General features: G+C 42.5%; 1 protein-coding gene across 1 annotated transcript in view; it reads left to right on the plus strand.

Moving 5' to 3' along the window:
• The window catches only part of HHIPL1 (HHIP like 1), a 661,343-nt gene that overhangs the window by 292,225 nt on the left and 351,650 nt on the right, over window positions 1-17,468 (plus strand). The window contains exon 2 of the mRNA XM_044074611.1: window positions 6,439-7,088. Coding sequence (XP_043930546.1) covers window positions 6,439-7,088 — 650 coding nt within the window. The remainder of the gene's footprint in view (window positions 1-6,438; window positions 7,089-17,468) is intronic.

The raw sequence follows: 17,468 nt of genomic DNA on the forward strand, positions 1-17,468 counted from the left end.
CGGATGGCTGTTTATGTTTTATACAAGTTCTTCTGTTAGAATTTCTCAAAAATCATTTTATGTCCTTCTACTCATATGCTGCTGTATTCATGACATGAGGGAGTTTGCCTCTGGTGATCTCTCGCATGTCCGGCTATTATAAAAAAGTTAAATGCTACTGCTAGGGTGTGCGTGACGTCCTGCTCCTCTCTCAGATGTCGCTCGTAAATGGACATTGGGTATATAGTGGACATCAGCATGCACCTCTTCAGAACTTTACTGATGGCCTCTGTGACTGCCAGCTCTGGTCATCGGATTGCTAGTAGAAGCATTTCTTCATCCGACTTCAAATAAGTACACCCTAGGGGTTTTCTGTTTGCTACTTGCTACTGTTTTGGGTTACATGTCAGGTAGGAAGGGCAAGTGTAGGTGTGGAAGGCAAATTCTACATAAGGATTCTCATGATCTCTGCCTATTCTGCCTAGGCCATGAACACGACCATACCACCTGTAGTATTTGTCAGGCCTTTGTCCCCAAGACCGTTAGAAGCCATCTCGCAGCCTTAAAACTATACCTTGAAAATCAGAGACTCAAATGTCTAACTTCCAGGATGGATCTAACATTGGAAGCCTCGGCTGAACCCCCAGTCAAGAAGTCCAAAAAGAGTTGGCCTGAACAGACTGCTGCACCCTCCACAACTTCCATTGCTGTCAAGTCCAGTGAAGACCTGGAGTCCAAGTTGGAGTCCTTGGAGCTTCCTTCAGTGGAAGGCCCGGAGGAAATCTCTTTTTTGCCCGAGGTCACATCCCAGAGGGAATCTCAGGTGTCCGATTCAGTCACTGAGGGGGAACCAAGGCTTATTATATCCGAGGGTCCGTGAGGCATCTCCCAAATTGTAGTATGTGAGGACATAGTCTCTGATGTAGTGGAGTGTCAGCCAGCGTCTGGCCTTCCAACCCTCCATCGCATTTCTGAATCCTCTCCTCCAGACACCCGTAAAAAGAGGAAACAGAAAACTAAACATATTTCAAAGCCTCTGCCTGCTTCACCTGTCAGACAGAGTCTGGATTGGCAGACCTTCACCCAAGGCCTGCTCAATGCCTTTCTGGCCTTGTGTCAGGGCCTGACACCTGCACAAACCCCATGCCCTCTACCCCTAAGGGGCCTGCTCCGGATGTCTCTTCTGCAGAAGAGGATTCATCAGACGATGAATCCCTAACCTATATTTATCAGATCGCTTCTCCTCTGGGATATGCTTCATCAGAGGAGAAGTCCAACGGCACTGACTCTCCTGGTGAGGACCTCACCTTTGGTGAGACCATTACCAAAATACAAAATGTTTTCAAATGGGACAGCTGTCAGGTCACTGAGACTCAAAAGAGATACTATGAACTCCTAAAACTGGAGTCTCCCAGCCCTTCTACTGTAACCCCAGTACACCCTGCCTTTCTGGATGCCTTCTTGGCTGCTTCCCCAGCACCCAAGTATCCAGACAGATTCTGTAAGGTGCCCGAGGAGGCATCCCACCTGTATAAAGCCCCTTCTGCAGACCCTGCAGTTATTTCTGTGACCACCAACAAAACCTCAAAGTTACTGCCATCCTCCTCTCTACTGCCCTCTGATAAAGAGAGCAGAATGATGGAATGTCTGGGTAAGAAGGCTTATACTTCTGCCACCCTAGCAGTAAGAGCAGTCAACTACCAGACACACATGGACAAGTATTCCTTGGCTCTCTTGGAAGACGTGGACAAGCAACTGGGAAAGTTCCTTGACTTTCCTGCTAAAGCCAATATTTCCTGTCTCCTGCACACAAGTGATCAAGCACTCCATCAATTGCAGCTATGATGCTGTAGAAGCATCTGCAAGGGCTGCCACCTCTGGATCTGTCATCAGGAGGTACTCTGTTTAAGATTGCAACCCCTTCCTGATGACATCAAAGCCAAGCTCCAAGATGCGGCCGTGGACAACAAAAACCTGCTTGGGTCAGCTGCTGCTGAACTCTTTAAGACCCTCCAGACCAAAGGCAAGGAACTGCAGGAATTGAGACATATCTTTGTCTCCCCAGTTCCATGCTTTCAGAGGAACTACCCAGCTAAAAATTCTTTTATGTCCTCAACTAAGAAAATGCAAATTAAACCCAGAAAGGACCACAGGAAGCATCACTCTTCCAGGCCTCTCTCCTCTGCTTCACTCTCTAAACAGTCCTTTCAGGGAAAGCCTGGTAGTCTATGACTACCAGGCGTTTCATCCAGACACCCCTCTTTCCATGCACCTCTCCCTTCCTACTTGGAAGCAGGTTACCCAGGACTCCTGGGTCCTATCTATCATAAAATAGGGATACTTCATGACCTGGGAGACCAGACCCTCTCCCAAAGGCATCCCTCCTCCACCCAGAGACCAAATCTTACTTTCTCCCAATCCTGCAGGAACTTCTGGCTCAAGGAACCATTCAAGAGGTCCTGCCCTCTGCAAGAGGGAAGGGATTTTACTCAAGTATTTTCCTGGTCCCCAGTAAGGAAGGCCCATGGAGGCTCATCCTGGACCTATTCCACCTCAACACCTTCCTCCATGTCCCCTCCTTCAGGATGCTCTCTCTCTCTCTCTCTCTCTCTATCTCTCTACCCTTCTTCCACTTATTTTGCCTCAGGTATTCCTAGTGTCCTAGAACATAAAGACCATCCACTCGTCAAAAAGTACCTCCACTTCTCAGTGGATTCTGCACACTGTCAGTTTTGTGCTTTACCCTTTGGTCTTTCTATGGCCCCAAGAGTATTTACAAAATGTCTGGCCCTAGTCATGGCCTTTACCAGGATGAAGAGAATACAGCTTTTTCCCTATCTAGATGACATCCTTATTCAGACTACTTCAAATTCCATGGCCCTGCAACACCCGCAGTTCACCATCTCCCTCCTTACAGGCCTAGGATTTACCATAAATCAAAAAAAGAAATCCTCCCTAACACCCTCTCAGGATCAGGTGTTTCGAGGATGTTGGATTCTGACAAGGGAAATGATGGTTTGCCTGCCACCAGAAAAGATTGTGACCTTCACATCTTTCTTCCAGGGAATCCTTCCCATCAAAACCATCTCAGCCAGGGAATTCCTCAGGATCTTAGGATTCATGGCCTCCACTATCCCCTCCACTATCCCCATGGTCCCCTCTAGCAAGGCTACACATGAGGAAGTTTCAGTGGTATCTGAGAAATATCTGGAAACAACACCTACGTCTTCTAGAGTTCACAATCCCCATACTTCCTTGCCTGTCCAAGGAACTGAAGTGGTGGATCTCTCAGATTCATTCAAATCTGGGCCTGCCCCTACAGCCCACACCCCCAAACCAAGACCTGTTCAAAGATGCTTCAGAAACAGGCTGGGGGGCCACCCTAAGATATTGGAGAGTGAGGATTGCATGGACCCCCATTCAACAAAAGGATCACATCAATATCAAGGAAATGAGAGCCTTGAGACTGGCTTTGGATATTTTCAAGGGTTAACTTCTCCCAGGCACCCTGAGGTGGTACACAGACAACACAAATGTGCTGTGGTACATCAACAAATAGGTGGGGGGACAAGGTCCTACCTCCTGTGCAGACTAGCACTGCAAGCTTGGGAAACAAATCCTTCTCCAAGCAGTATATATCCCCTCTGCAGACAACGTGATGGCAGATTCCTTAAGCAGGACCATGACCCTGTCTGACAAATGGATGCTGAACAGGGAAGTGTTTCTGGACCAAGTCCATTGATGGGGTATTCTGAATGTGAATCTCTTTGCCTCCCCATGAACAGACAGCTCCTGACCTTCTGCTGCAAGGCACCTCACCTAGAGGCTTGGAAGGTGGATGCTCTATCAACCACTTGGAAGGGGAATGTATGCATATGCATCCCCCCCCTTCTCATTCATTCAAAGAGTCCTGAAAATTCAGAAGGAACAATCTCAAATCTTGCTGGTGACTCTCTACTGGCCAAGACAGAATTAGTTCCCCCTACTATTTCGCCTAGCCAAGGGGAATCACCAGAAGTTACCCCAGAGAATGGACCTGCTCACACAGGACAAGGGAAGACTCTTACATCCTTAACTGCCCACACTGAACCTCACATTGTGGGTGATAGGGCGTTGATTCCCTTCAGACACCTATATACAGAGGATGTGATCCAGGTTCTGCCAGAGGCCAGAAAACCAACTACTAGAAAATCTTATTTCTCAAAGTGGAAGAGATTTTCCTTATGGTGTCAGAAAAACAACCTACAACCACTGATGACAGAGCCCCCAGTGCTCTTGCCCTATCTGTGTGACCTTATGAAATCCAGGCTATCATATTCCTCCACTAAAATCCACCTATCTGCCATCTCAGCTTGCCTACCCCTGGTACCACATTTAGTATCTAGATTAGAGGTCAAACTCTTCCTGAGAGGGGTACTACACCTCAGGCCACCAAGGAATCCCATTCTGCCTCCTTGGGAACTTAATTTTGTCCTAGAAAAAAATGACATTACCACCATTTAAACAAGCCAAAGACTGCTCCCTTTAATACCGTACTTGGAAGACTATACTTTTGGTGGCCATAACATCTGCCAGAAGGGTTTCTGAACTCCAGGCCCTTATGGCCTATCCGCCCTTCACTGTCTTCCACAAGGACAGGGTATGTTTGCATAGTAACTCCACGTTCATTCCCAAAGTGGTAAATGACCTGTCCCTAAATCAGTCTATCAGCCTGCCAACTTTTTTCCCCTCTCTGCAGAACCGAACAGAGAGGATACTGCACTCCCTAGACATACACAGACAGCTCAGGTTTTATTTGGCCAAAACCAAATTCTTCCAAATATCTGACAGCCTCTTCATCTCCTATCACCCTAGAGCCCTTGGTCAACCTCTTTCCAAGCAAACTATATCCTCTTGGATATCAAAAAAAATTTCCTTTTGTTACACCAAGCATGGTAAGTCACTCCCAGCCCCAGTTAGGGCACACTCAACCAGAGCAGTGTCCTCCTCAGGGGCTTTCCTTAAAGGATTGGACATAGCTGCTATCCTTGAGGCAGCTACTTGGTCCTCACTTCACACTTTTACCAGACACTACAAACTGGATATGGTCTCTAAAGCCAGGGCAGGATTTGCCAGAGCTATCCTTCATGGGTTTGTGGAAACTGCTTTTGGTCCGACTCCCCTTCATTAGGACAAGAGCTTTTGCACTCTCCCTAATGTCATGAATACAGCAGCATATGAATAGAAGGACATAATATTGTCGTGTAAGAACTTACCATAACCTTAGATGTCCTCCTTCTATATGCTGCTGTATAGTTTCCCACCCAGCCTTCCCCCTCACACTTGCCTGATTCCAGTTTCCTAGAATAAACACTCTGTAGTCACTGATTCTGGTGGCATTCAGTTCTGAAGAGGTGTGTGCTGAAGTCCACTTTATACCCGACGTCTATTTACCTTCGACGTCCAAGAGAGGCGCAGGATGTCACACGCACCCTAGTGGTAGCATTTAATTTTTGTGTGAAGGCCAGACATGCAAGAATTCACCAGAGGCAAACTCTCTGATGTCATGAATACAGCAGCATATCGAAAAGAAGGACATCTAAGGTTATGGTAAGTTCTTACACAACGATACATTTTTTTTAAATTTGCTATTGCAGAACCAATTATATATAAAGCTTTTGTCAGTAAATGTAGTTTCTGTGCATTGCATGTATTACAGCTTACATTACAAGTAGAGGACAAACTGAGAAAATTCCTTCTGTATAAGCTATGGTTGTAGCAGTAAATATAAATATTAAATATAAAAAGGCTGATACTTAAAATAGCATATGAGATGTTAGAGGCCATATTTCTTATCATCAGAATCTGTCCATTAATCTTTCTTTTGCCATCTGAATAAACAATATTCCAAATAATTTAATCTGACATTGTTGAAGTAATTATACTTGAAAGCTTGGAGCTTTTGCATCATCCTCACTACCTTACCACAAATGACCAGATGTTAGTTAATTCTCCTGTTATATGTGCTGTTCATTAAGTCAGAGTAACATTAATGTTTTGGTTGCCACAGTGCAAGGATATGACCTTACAAGATTTGTGAATTGATACTATGAATACCAGGTTGATCATAAATCAGAAAAAAAATGAAAAGTGTAAACTAAAGTTTAGAGAGACGGAGCAGTGTGTATGGAATAACTTTGCTAGGTATAATACTTTGCTATTCTAATTAAGAGTTAGCTGCCATTCAGTGGAAATTTTTTGTTGGTATCCTGTCTTACCTGTGATTAATGTTAGTTAAAAACTGAACTGCAAAGCTTTTAAGCTGTGCACATATATGATGTCTATGAAGGTATGACATTCTCTTCCAAGGTAAAATATATACGTTGGTCCTTGAACTATTTTTTACCTATTTTATTTCTTTTAGACTGATTTACTGTAATGCCTTTTTCTTTGACTCACTAGGAACTTTAATTTCCCCAGGAATGTTCTCCATATGCTGCACATCTTTATGATGCTGAAGATCTGTCTACTCCCATACGGACAATAGCAGGGATGTGTGAAGATTACTGCATGGAAGTGTGGCAGAGATGTCGATCGATTTTTTACCTCGTTTCCGAGAGCCAACAGGTGGCAAGGCTGCAGATCAACAAACAAAAGTTATGCAGTTACCTGGCACTAGATGATACTGACTACTGCTATCCACACCTTCTCACAAACGAACAGCTAAACAACAACCTGGGACTGATAACATCAAATATGGAGGGCTGTCTTGAGCTATGTCTTGAGGAAGTAGCCAATGGCCTGCGTAACCCTGTTGCCATGGTGCATGCTAATGATGGAACACACCGATTCTTCATTGCGGAGCAGTTAGGAGTGATTTGGGTGTACCTTCCTGATCACTCCAGGTTGGAAAAACCCTTTATGAACATTACCGCAAAAGTACTTACTTCACCCTGGGAAGGAGATGAGCGAGGTTTTCTTGGTTTTGCCTTTCATCCGCAGTTTAAGTATAATGGCCGACTTTTTGTTTTTTACTCATTTGAACATGGTTTCTTTGATGAATATGTTAGAATTAGTGAGGTCAGGATTTCTGCAAATGACATGAATTCAGTGGATCATGATTCAGAAAGGTGAGAACATTTTGAGTAATTTATATTAATTTGCATTATCTAAAAATTAAATGCACTGAAGAATAGATAAAAAAGGAATGACCTGGTCACAGAGGCACCTATATTTAAAATTCGGGTGTTTGCACTCCCAGTTATTAAAAGTGAATTAAGTCATAATATCTGATTATTATGTTGAGGAAACGTAGAAGACAGACATTAACTTTTGTTGACATAATGGGTTATTTTGTGCAAAAATTCAGATATTTAACTGTTTTCATATGTAACTATTTGCACACATTAAGGAATAGTACAGTGACGTAGCTAAACTTAAACCATGTGGAAATTAAAAAAAAAAACTGTAGTTATTTTTTTTTTATTGATTGAGATATATACATAGAACAGTACTTTTATCTGATGTTGTATGCTGCATCAGATTTAGAAGACATAAAAATTCCACCATACTGAATATTAATAGCAAACATCAATGTTTTATTTCATAATCTTTTTAACCCAAGAATTGAAAAAGAGTTGCAGTTTTGTATTTCACTATGTGTCTGCACCGGCAATTTTTTTATACATCCAAGTTGGTCAAACTGTTTGATTATGCAGATGTTCTTCGTGTTTCACTGTTGCAGTCATCACATTTGGGTTATCTGCTTGCAGTAGCCGTCAGTCGGCCTGATTATCAAAGTATTGGGTCCTGCATCAGTTGCTGTCTCATCTTCCATGACGTCAGGTAGTCAGGGGTATAAAGCATGCAGCCGATGTCATTACATCAGTCTTTCTTGCTGTGCGGCGCCCAAAGCAGAAGCAGTTCGCAAGTGCCAGTTGGCCAACTCCTGAAATTTTCATTTTTGAGTTTCAGAACCAAAGTCTTCAACTAAAGCTAAGTACCCCGTTGGGGAAACTTTTTCTTGCTCTAAACCGATGTCAGAAAAAGTCAATAATTGTATTTCTTGTGGAAAGCAAATACCTCATAAAGATTTTCATTTGTACTGTATTCCTTACTTAGACCCTGACCACGATGTACCTCTCTGTCAGTTTTGTGCCTTATTTAAGCAATGAACTATTTGTCGTCAGTATATTTACGCTTCTAAATATTTTGGTACTTGGTTCAATTATCCAGATATGTCTTTGGTAAGCAACCCGACTACTGACATTCCAAAAAAATGCAAAGATAAAGACAGAGACAGGCCACCTAGGTCCACAGCTGCCGACGGCGCTTCTCCTAAGCTAGTCGCCAGTTTGCTGGTACTCAGTGAGATGCTTTTGCAGCGCCTGATACCCGCTACTTCAGATTCGCAGGCCTCTACTGAGACCCATTTGGAGTCCGGTATGCCGCGAGATGCTTCAACTGTGGAATCTGTGGATGTCTCTACCTTGGATGGGTCCGGAGCTGCTGTGCAGGCACCAACTTCTGAGGGTGTATTCAGGCCTACTGACTTGCATATTAAACTGATGCCATCTTCTTCTTCAAGGCCTAAAACCCGAACCATGTCTAGAAAATTGATGCCCAGACTGCATGTTCAGGCCTCTATGCCTAAAAAACAAATGATAAGAATGGCTGAAGACCTTATTACTTTAATCAGGGGAAGCCAACCTTCCCCCTCTAAGAGACCTAGGACTGAATTTGCTTATGATACTTCTGATCAGGATTCTGAAATTTCTGTTTCCTCTGATGACCAGAATTTACCCTTATCTATCTGTGAGGATTCTGATGCAGAGGACTCTATTCCCTCTGCTTTCCCTCCAGAGGATTTCTCTTTTGGTGAAACTTTGCATACTCTTAGGGAGCATTTTCGCTGGGAAAGCCAGGATTACTCTGATTCTAAAAAGAGGCTTAGGGAGTTCTTACTTCTGCTCCAACACAGGTCTTTAGCTATCCCCTCTGTACTGAACATTGTTGATGATGCCTTTTCGGAATCTAGCTTGGCCCCTGACTCTTTACCTCCTTCTCCTAGAAAACCTGATAGCTATTACAGGGTTCCTGACTCTCACAAGTTCCTTTTTAAAAATCCTACTGCGGATCCTGAGACCATTTCACATGGACCCAAGGGCATTAAGGCTACTACTGCCAAAAATCCTACCCCCTCTGATAGAGATTCCAGATCCCCGGATAGATGGGGTAAGAAGGTATACACTTCTGCAACCTTGGCCATTAGGGCCTTAAACTGCCAGTTTCATATGTTAAAGTATCAGCAGCATATTATTGGATTGCTTAAACAGAAAATTATGTTGATTCCTGACTGTGCTGAAAATAAGGATTTACAGGATTTAATGCATTCTGCAGAACAAGTTGGAAAACATACTTTGCAATGTGGTTTTGATTCACTACAGGCATCTTGCAGGGCTTCTGTCACTGGGTCTGCACTTAGAAGGCATGCTTGGCTTAAGGAGCAATCTTTGCCAGATCATGTTAAAGCTAAATTGCTGGATGCTCTCTTAAATCAGGACCACCTGTTTGATAACAAAACAGAAGTAGTACTTAAAAAGATGGAGGAAAAAGCTAAATCTATGCAAACTGTTAAAGATTTCCTACAGGTACAGCCTTCAAGATTTAGTAGGCATTGGCCCTCTAAGAATTGGTCCTTTCCTGCCTCTTCCAGACCTTCCCAGCCCAAACCCAGAACCAGCAGAACACCCAGGCTTCAGTCCCAAGGTACACACAGGACTAAGCAGTGGGGGGCTCCCACTTCCAAATCAGGGAGTAGTAAGATTCCCCCTATGGTAAACTGTCTCAATGACTTAACTTTAAAACTTCCAAGCCATTCTCAACTGACTGCTCCTTTAGGGGGAAAGATTACTCTGCAGACAAAAAACTGGGAGCTAATTACCTAGGACAAATGGGTTTTAAATATAGTTTCCCAAGGATACAGATTTCACTTCCACACGTTACCAACCCCAAACGGTTGGCCATATCTAGCCCCAAATCAGTGGGCAGAGGCTCAAAAGCAAGTGTTCTGTCTCTTAAGCATAAGGGCTATTCAAACCGTACCAGAAGAGGAAAAGGTACAAGGTTTCTACTCAAGACTTTTCCTGGTACCCAGAAAAGACAACTCATGGCATCCTATCCTGGCCCTTTCAATCCTAAACACCTTTTTGGTGATCCCAAAATTCAAGATGCTAACTCTTCACCAGTTGCTTCCTATGCTAGGCAAGGATGCCTGCCTGGCAACACTGGATTTAAAGGAAGCCTACCTGCACATCCCAGTCAGGGAATCTTGCAGAAGATACCTATGCTTCAAAGCAGGCTACATGCACTATCAGTTCTCTGCACTGCCCTTTGGCTTATCTACTGCGCCCAGGGTATTCACAAAGTGCCTAGCTCCAGTCATTGCATTCTGCAGGCAAAGTAATATTCAAATATAGCCATACCAGGATGATTGTCTAATTCAGGCAGAAAGCCAGGTCATACTTTTGAATCATCTGGCATTTGTACAAAAGGTGCTAACTTGTCTGGGGTACACCGTAAACGAAAAGAAATCACATCTTATACCCTGTCAACAAATTATATTCCTGGGAGCAAGCTTGAACACAACTTCCCAGATGGCTTTCCTCATGCCAGAGAAACAAATACATTTGACAGCTTACTTCAAACTAATGGCCACAAAAACCTTGCTATCTGCAAGGCAAATACTGCAAGCCTTGGGGTTCATGGTCTCCTGCATTCTCCTAATTCCATATGCAAGACTGCATATGAGGAAACTACAATGGTATCTAAAAAGCCTATGGTGTCAACATTCTCAAGATCTAGGAGCAATGATTCCTATCATACCTTGCCTACAGTTAGAGTTCCTTTGGGGGGCAGAGGCCTGCCACCAAAACAAGGGACTACCATTCACTCTACCCCCTGCTGCCCAAACCCTAACAGATGCATCAGATTATGCATGGGGGGGGCTCACCTGGCAGGGAAGTGCATTCAGGGCAAATGGAACCCAAGTCAAATGCACCTGCATATCAATCAAAAAGAAATGTTAGCTGTACAGAATGCTCTGACAGCCTTTAAGGACCACATTCTTCCAGGACAATTAATGGTAAGGATGGACAGCACTACTGTTATGTGGTACATAAACAAGCAGGGGGGACCCATTCATACCCCATCTGCAGACTAGCCATGGCTCTGTGGAACACAGCCTTGAGCTACCAAGTGCATCTACAGGCTCAATTCCTGTCAGGAAAGCTAAATACACTGGCAGACGAACTAAGCAGAAATCTCATGGAACCACACGAGTGGAAACTGGAACCAAAGACTTTCAACATGTTGATAAACAAATGGGGGAGTCCAGATATAGACCTGTTTGCCTCCCCCCAGAACTACCAATTGGACACATTTTGCACAAGGACTCCCCACAAACAAGCTTGGAAAGTGGATGCCCTGTCCTTCAGCTGGAAAAATCTATAAGTTTATGCCTTTCCTCCTCTGCCTCTCCTCTCCAAAGTACTACTAAAGATCAAACAGGACAAACCAAGGACGATACTGGTTGCACCAGACTGGCCACACCAACACTGGTATCCCCTCTTGCACAGTGTGTCACTGCTGGCACCATGGCACCTGCTTCAGAACCCTATCCTGTTGTCCCAGCAGGAGGGACAGATTCTGCATCCACAGCTTCAAACCTTGAACCTGGCAGCCTGGCTAATTGCTTGACCTCTCCATTGCCATCCCTCAGTAAACAAGTGCTGGATGCCATTTTGAAGGCAAGGAGGTCTAGTACTAGAAAATTTTATGCTGAAAAATGGAAAAGATTCTGTTCCTGGAACCAAACTCAAGGGATGGGCACAGCAGCGCCCAATTTACCTCAGATTCTTCAATACATAACTGAGATGCTTCACAAGGGCCTTTCTTTTTCCTCCATCAAAATTCATGCCTCAGCCATTTCAGCTCATTACAACACAGAACCACCCCTCTTCTCTCATCCACTGCTCAAGCAGTTCCTCAGAGGGGCCAAAAACTTAAGACCACCCAGGAGAGCCCCAACTCCAGCCTGGGACCTTAACTTTGTATTGGAAAAAACTCACTCTACCTCCTTTTGAGCCAACTGCAAGTGCAGAGTTAAAATTCCTTTCTTGGAAAACAGCCTTCCTTTTAGCAATCACTTCAGCAAGAAGGGTATCTGAATTATAGGCCCTTATGGCAGTGGAGCCTTTTATCATCTTTCATGCGGACAGGGTGTCCCTCAGGACCAACCCCTCCTTCATGCCCAAGGTGGTATCCAGTGTGGCTCTTAATCAGTCCATTCATTTGCCAACCTTTTCTAATCCGCAGAACAAAGGATACTGCACTCCTTATGTGCACAGACAACTTAGATTTTACTTGGCCAGGACAAAACCCCAAAGGAAATCTGAACAACTGCTGGTGGCATTTGCTGCAGGGGCAGACGGGAAGGCCATTTCAAAGCAAACCATTTCTAAATGGATAGGCCATTGCATTCATTTCTGCTATAAGCACCATGGAAAACCTATCCCACAGGGGATAAGACCACACTCAACCAGTGCTGCATCTACCTCTACAGCCTTTCTCAGGGTTGTCCCTACCAGGGACATCCTAGAAGCTGCTACCTGGAGTTCTGTACATGCTTTCACCAAGCATTACCATTTGCCTATTTTCTCTAAATCCAGAGCTGGTTTTGCTACTGCAGTCTTACAGGGACTTATAGCTGGTCCTAATGCTATCTAAATTCCTACTCCCATCCCTAGCTTTGGGAATCTATCCAAATGTGATGAATGCAACAGTGAAACACAAAGAACATAGTACAGTTGTGTACACTTACCATAAATGTAGATGCTTGAGTGTATTCAGTGCTGCAGTCCTGGTTACCCTCCCTCCAGCCCCCTGACTTTTTTGGCTATACCTCTATTCTCTTTTGCTATGCTTAAAAGCTTTTTGGTGTATTTGCTTTTTTGTTGGAGGTATAACCTTGCATATTTATATTTAATTGTTTCCCATTGGAGGGCACCTGACATCTGGGGCAAGAAAAACTGATGTAATGGTGTCGGCTGCATGCTTTATACCCCTGACTACCTGACGTCATGGAAGATGAGACAGCAACTGACGCAGGACCCAAGAGTTTGATAATCAGGCTGACTGAGGGCCGCTGCAAGCAGATAACCCAAATGTGATGACTGCAACAGTGAATACACTTGAACATCTACATTTATGGTAAGTGTACTCAACTGTACCTTTTGTATAGTCAGAGTTACTACAGGTACACTGTAATGACTTACATGCATATTGCAGTTCCATTTCTTGAGTGAAATACATTTATTAAAGTAAGTATGATGCAGGACTAGATTAAAGAAAGTATAGTTTTTGTGAGTCAGCTTAGGATAACAGTAGATGTCCAGATGATCGCTGCTACAGTAGCCTAAGATATGTGGGTTATCTCTTGCCAGGGATGTAATGTTCGACTAGTTTCAGGGCACCTTCCAAATGCCCAGCCATTAATCAGCTTGAGTTGAGCTGACTAAAAATTAGGTTTGGCCAGTAAGCCCTTCAGAGCTTTCATGCCAACAGAGAGAGTGAGGGAGACAAAAGCCATGAGAAGGACAGTGCTAGGAAATAATAAATAAAAGTTTCTTGAATACTTATAGAATCCATCCCTTTCCAAAAAACCACAGAAGAAGCCAAGGGCCTGGTATAATGAGCTTTGACCCTACCTGGAACAGTTTTGTTGTGGTGGGAATAACAAAAACATTTAAAAATAATCTGTTTTGACACTGGTTGTCCTTTCTTTTTACAACTGATCAGGAGTTCTGAAAGATTTTGTTCTGTCAAGACAGTACCTGAGTTGCCTGTGGACATAAGACCACAATAGTTGGAAAAACACCTTTATGAACAACAGCAAAGCTTTCGGGTTACTACCCTTTTTCAATACTAATACATAAATTCAAAGAAACCTGTTTGGTTTTTGAATTTATGTATTAGTATTGAAAAAGGGTAGTAACCCGAAAGCTTTGCTGTTGTTCATAAAGGTGTTTTTCCAACTATTGTGGTCTTATTCGCTAATTTTTGTGCAGTACTGTGGTGTCTTGTCTGAGGACATCCAAGGTATGAAGTAACCTTTCTCCCTCATGTTTAGGTTATGGAAAGAAGACAAGGAGATAGAGAGTGCAGCTTAAAGTAAAGTCTGATATCATTTTAGGCATAAAAGGAGGATTAGTTCTCAAAGAAACCCTGTTCTTGTGAAAACTGAAATAAGTTTGACCCACCATAAGCGCTTGCAACTCAGATACCTTTCTTGCTGAGGTCAGAGAGAAGAGTAAGACTGTGTTTCTATGCCAAGGACCTCTTGTCAGCTTGGTAAGTTGGTTCAAATGGAGGAAGCAACAGCTTTTCTAACACAAAGTTACGATCCCAAGGGGGAGTAACCTGTTTTCAAGTACCCTTCTTGTGCAATACCCTTTTAAAAAACATTTTCACATGAGGCTGCATTGAAAGAGGGGGATCCATGGGCAGACATAATGAAATGGAAGATAAATGAACTAGATCAAGGTGTAAGAGAGGCCATAGGATAGTAACTCACAGATATATTGTAAAACCAGAGAAACACTAGCCCTGAATGCTAGAAATCTTTCCCATTTGCTAATATATGATTTTCCAGTAGCAGGCTTTCTTGCCTCCATTAATACCAGCTGCACGTCCTCAGATAAAAGGTGTTATGACTCTATCATCCAGGCAGTCAGTTGCAGTTGTACAAGGTTGAGATTAATCAAACACCCCTGTTGTTGGATGTATATATCCAGTCTGTGAGGAATATTGTGGTAATTGCCCCTGGCCATTTCCAGAAGAAGGGAGAACCACTGTTGCTTAGGCCAGAAGGGATTTACCACAGTGATCTTTGGGGAGTCCATCTGAATCTTCAGAGGTACCCACGATATTAGTGGAAAGTGTGGAAAAGCATACATGAACATTTCTGTCCAAGGACAAGAAAACAAAAAGCATCTCCCCCCAGGCATTACTGCATCGAGCTCTGGAGAATAATTTTGCCAATTGATTGTTTAGAGAAAAGGCAAACATATTTATTTGAGGTGCTCCACACAGATGGATCAATTCTTGGAAGACCATCTAATTTAGCTTCCATTCTTGATTGTCTGTCCTGGTCCTGTTCAGCTTGTCTGACACCCAGTTTTGCTCTGATGGGATGTAGAGTGAGATTGTGCTGAAAATCTGTATACCAGTCTACTATGGCAAGTCTGCACAGATGGGTAAGATCTGATTTGCCCATGTTTGTTTATGTACCACATCACTGTGGCATTGTCTGTAAACACTTATAGAGGTCTGTGGGACCACAGATTACTTAAGGAGTTGAGAGCATTTATTAGAGCTAACATCTCCTTTATGTTGATGTGCTTTGGTCTGTCTTTTTGTTCCAAAGACCCTGTGCTTTTATCCCCATAGACATTACTCCCCAAGCAAAGTCTAAGGCATCTGTTGTGACTGAATGTCTAGAGCAGGAAGAGAAAAAGGGAGACCTGGATATTGAGAGATTTGGTGTCTCCACAGTATAATCCCCTTTTCAGAAATCCTAGAAATGGAATTTGAAAGGTCAAGAGATGCTGGTACTGGGACCGCAGACATTTTATGTACAATTGTAATACTGAAGGAGTGGTGTATGCTGCAACCTGTACATCATGCCAGCTTTTTATGTGGGGAAAACAGAGCAGCACTTTAGGAGTAGGATTTACCAATATCTCTATTCTATTACGAAAAAGAGCTCTACTAATGCCTTAGATAAACATATGTTGGAATGTGTAAATTATAAAAAAAATACTTTTTGTATTTTGGAGAAGGTAGTTTCTAATGATCGAGGTAAAAACAGGTCCTCATACCTTGAATTTAGGGAATTATATTTAGACCATCATCATCCAAAACCCAGCCATTAACGAAAGAATATCTGTAACTAGTTCATAGATATCAAGGGCTGATAAATTGTAAATGTTCCTATTGTCATGGTTTGAGTGCATATCTATCTACACACACACACACACATATATATATATATATATATATATATATATGTATATATATATATATATATACACACACATATATGAATATGTCTAAGTATTTTTATGCACTTTTTTGTATATTAAATATGGTATGGACTTAGGATCTATTACTTGTATTTTTTATTACTATCTGAGGAAGGCATTAAAAGTTTTTACTGTCAAACAGATATTGATTTCTTAAGTAATTAAATAGTTAAATAATTAAATAGTTAATTTGAATTTTATGTGGAGTTGTTTGATTTGATGGTGGTATGTTTATAGCGGGGGATTTATAAGAATTTTAAGTTATCTGATGCTGTTCAGTGATACTTAGGAACAAAAGTGCTTATTGATTAAATATATTTTCTGCTGACTACCCCTCAAGCTCATTTTTTGTTTTTGGTTCTTTGGACAGTAATTTAGTTGGCAATGAAAGTCAGACCACTGTTTTCACTCGTTATTGGCAATATCCTACCAATACATATGTGGAGCAAATGAAACTTGTACCAAGTTTGCAATCATCAGCAAACTTAGTCTTTTAAAGGGTGCCCACATCAATGCAGGCATTAGAGAATATAAACTCCAGAAAAGAGGACAAAGTAGAAACCTTTGCCCCACTTCACTGGTGATTTCTGTTTTTCTGGTTAGGTGCCAGTCTAGCATCATTATGCATGTTCTTCTAGAGCATTAATTTAGTGATTATGAAGATCACACAAGTGGTAACTCTGAACTCAAGTGTATTTATGATTCCATGGCATGGGATGGTGTCAGATGCTTCAGAAAGATCCAGGTAGGCTGCATACACTGGCAATCTTCTGTCTAGGGCACCTGTAATTTCCTTGAGGAAAGTTACTATGTTTATTAAGCATGTTCTGTCCTCAGCAAACCCACATTGATACAAGTTTAGGGGCAGAAACGTACTAATACTCTTCTGAATTAATTACATGGGTGTCCTTCTTTATAACCTTGTAGATGGTAATGGTAAGGCTGATTGGTATTTGATTGTCCACATCAGCTATGGATCCACCCTCATGGATAGAGACTACTATGGCCTGCGGTGGTTTGCTTCCTTGATTTAGAGATGAAGTTAGTGATGATACTTTTCTTCAGTAAGATGAGCAAGGGTGGGTGGGGTGGTCTATCATGTTTTGTTTAGTTCCATTGAAAAAGCAGAGTTGACATGGTCTGGGCGTACAATGCTGCTGTTTTAAATCTTAGGTGAGACTGTCACAAGTTGGTATTCACAGTCTGTGTGCTGTAGCAGGAATATTATTTGTAATGATTTACTAAAATTTTTAGCTAATTTTATTTACAAGTATTTTGGCAATATTTTGTAGTTCAGACCCCCAGATGCAATAGGGTCCACTGAATTTAACCAGGTACCCCAGAAACAGTTATGTATAGTGCCAGAAG

The sequence above is a fragment of the Protopterus annectens genome, chromosome 6.part0, assembly GCF_019279795.1.
Source record: "Protopterus annectens isolate FY-2018-M chromosome 6.part0, PAN1.0, whole genome shotgun sequence".
Lineage (NCBI taxonomy): Eukaryota > Metazoa > Chordata > Ceratodontiformes > Protopteridae > Protopterus > Protopterus annectens.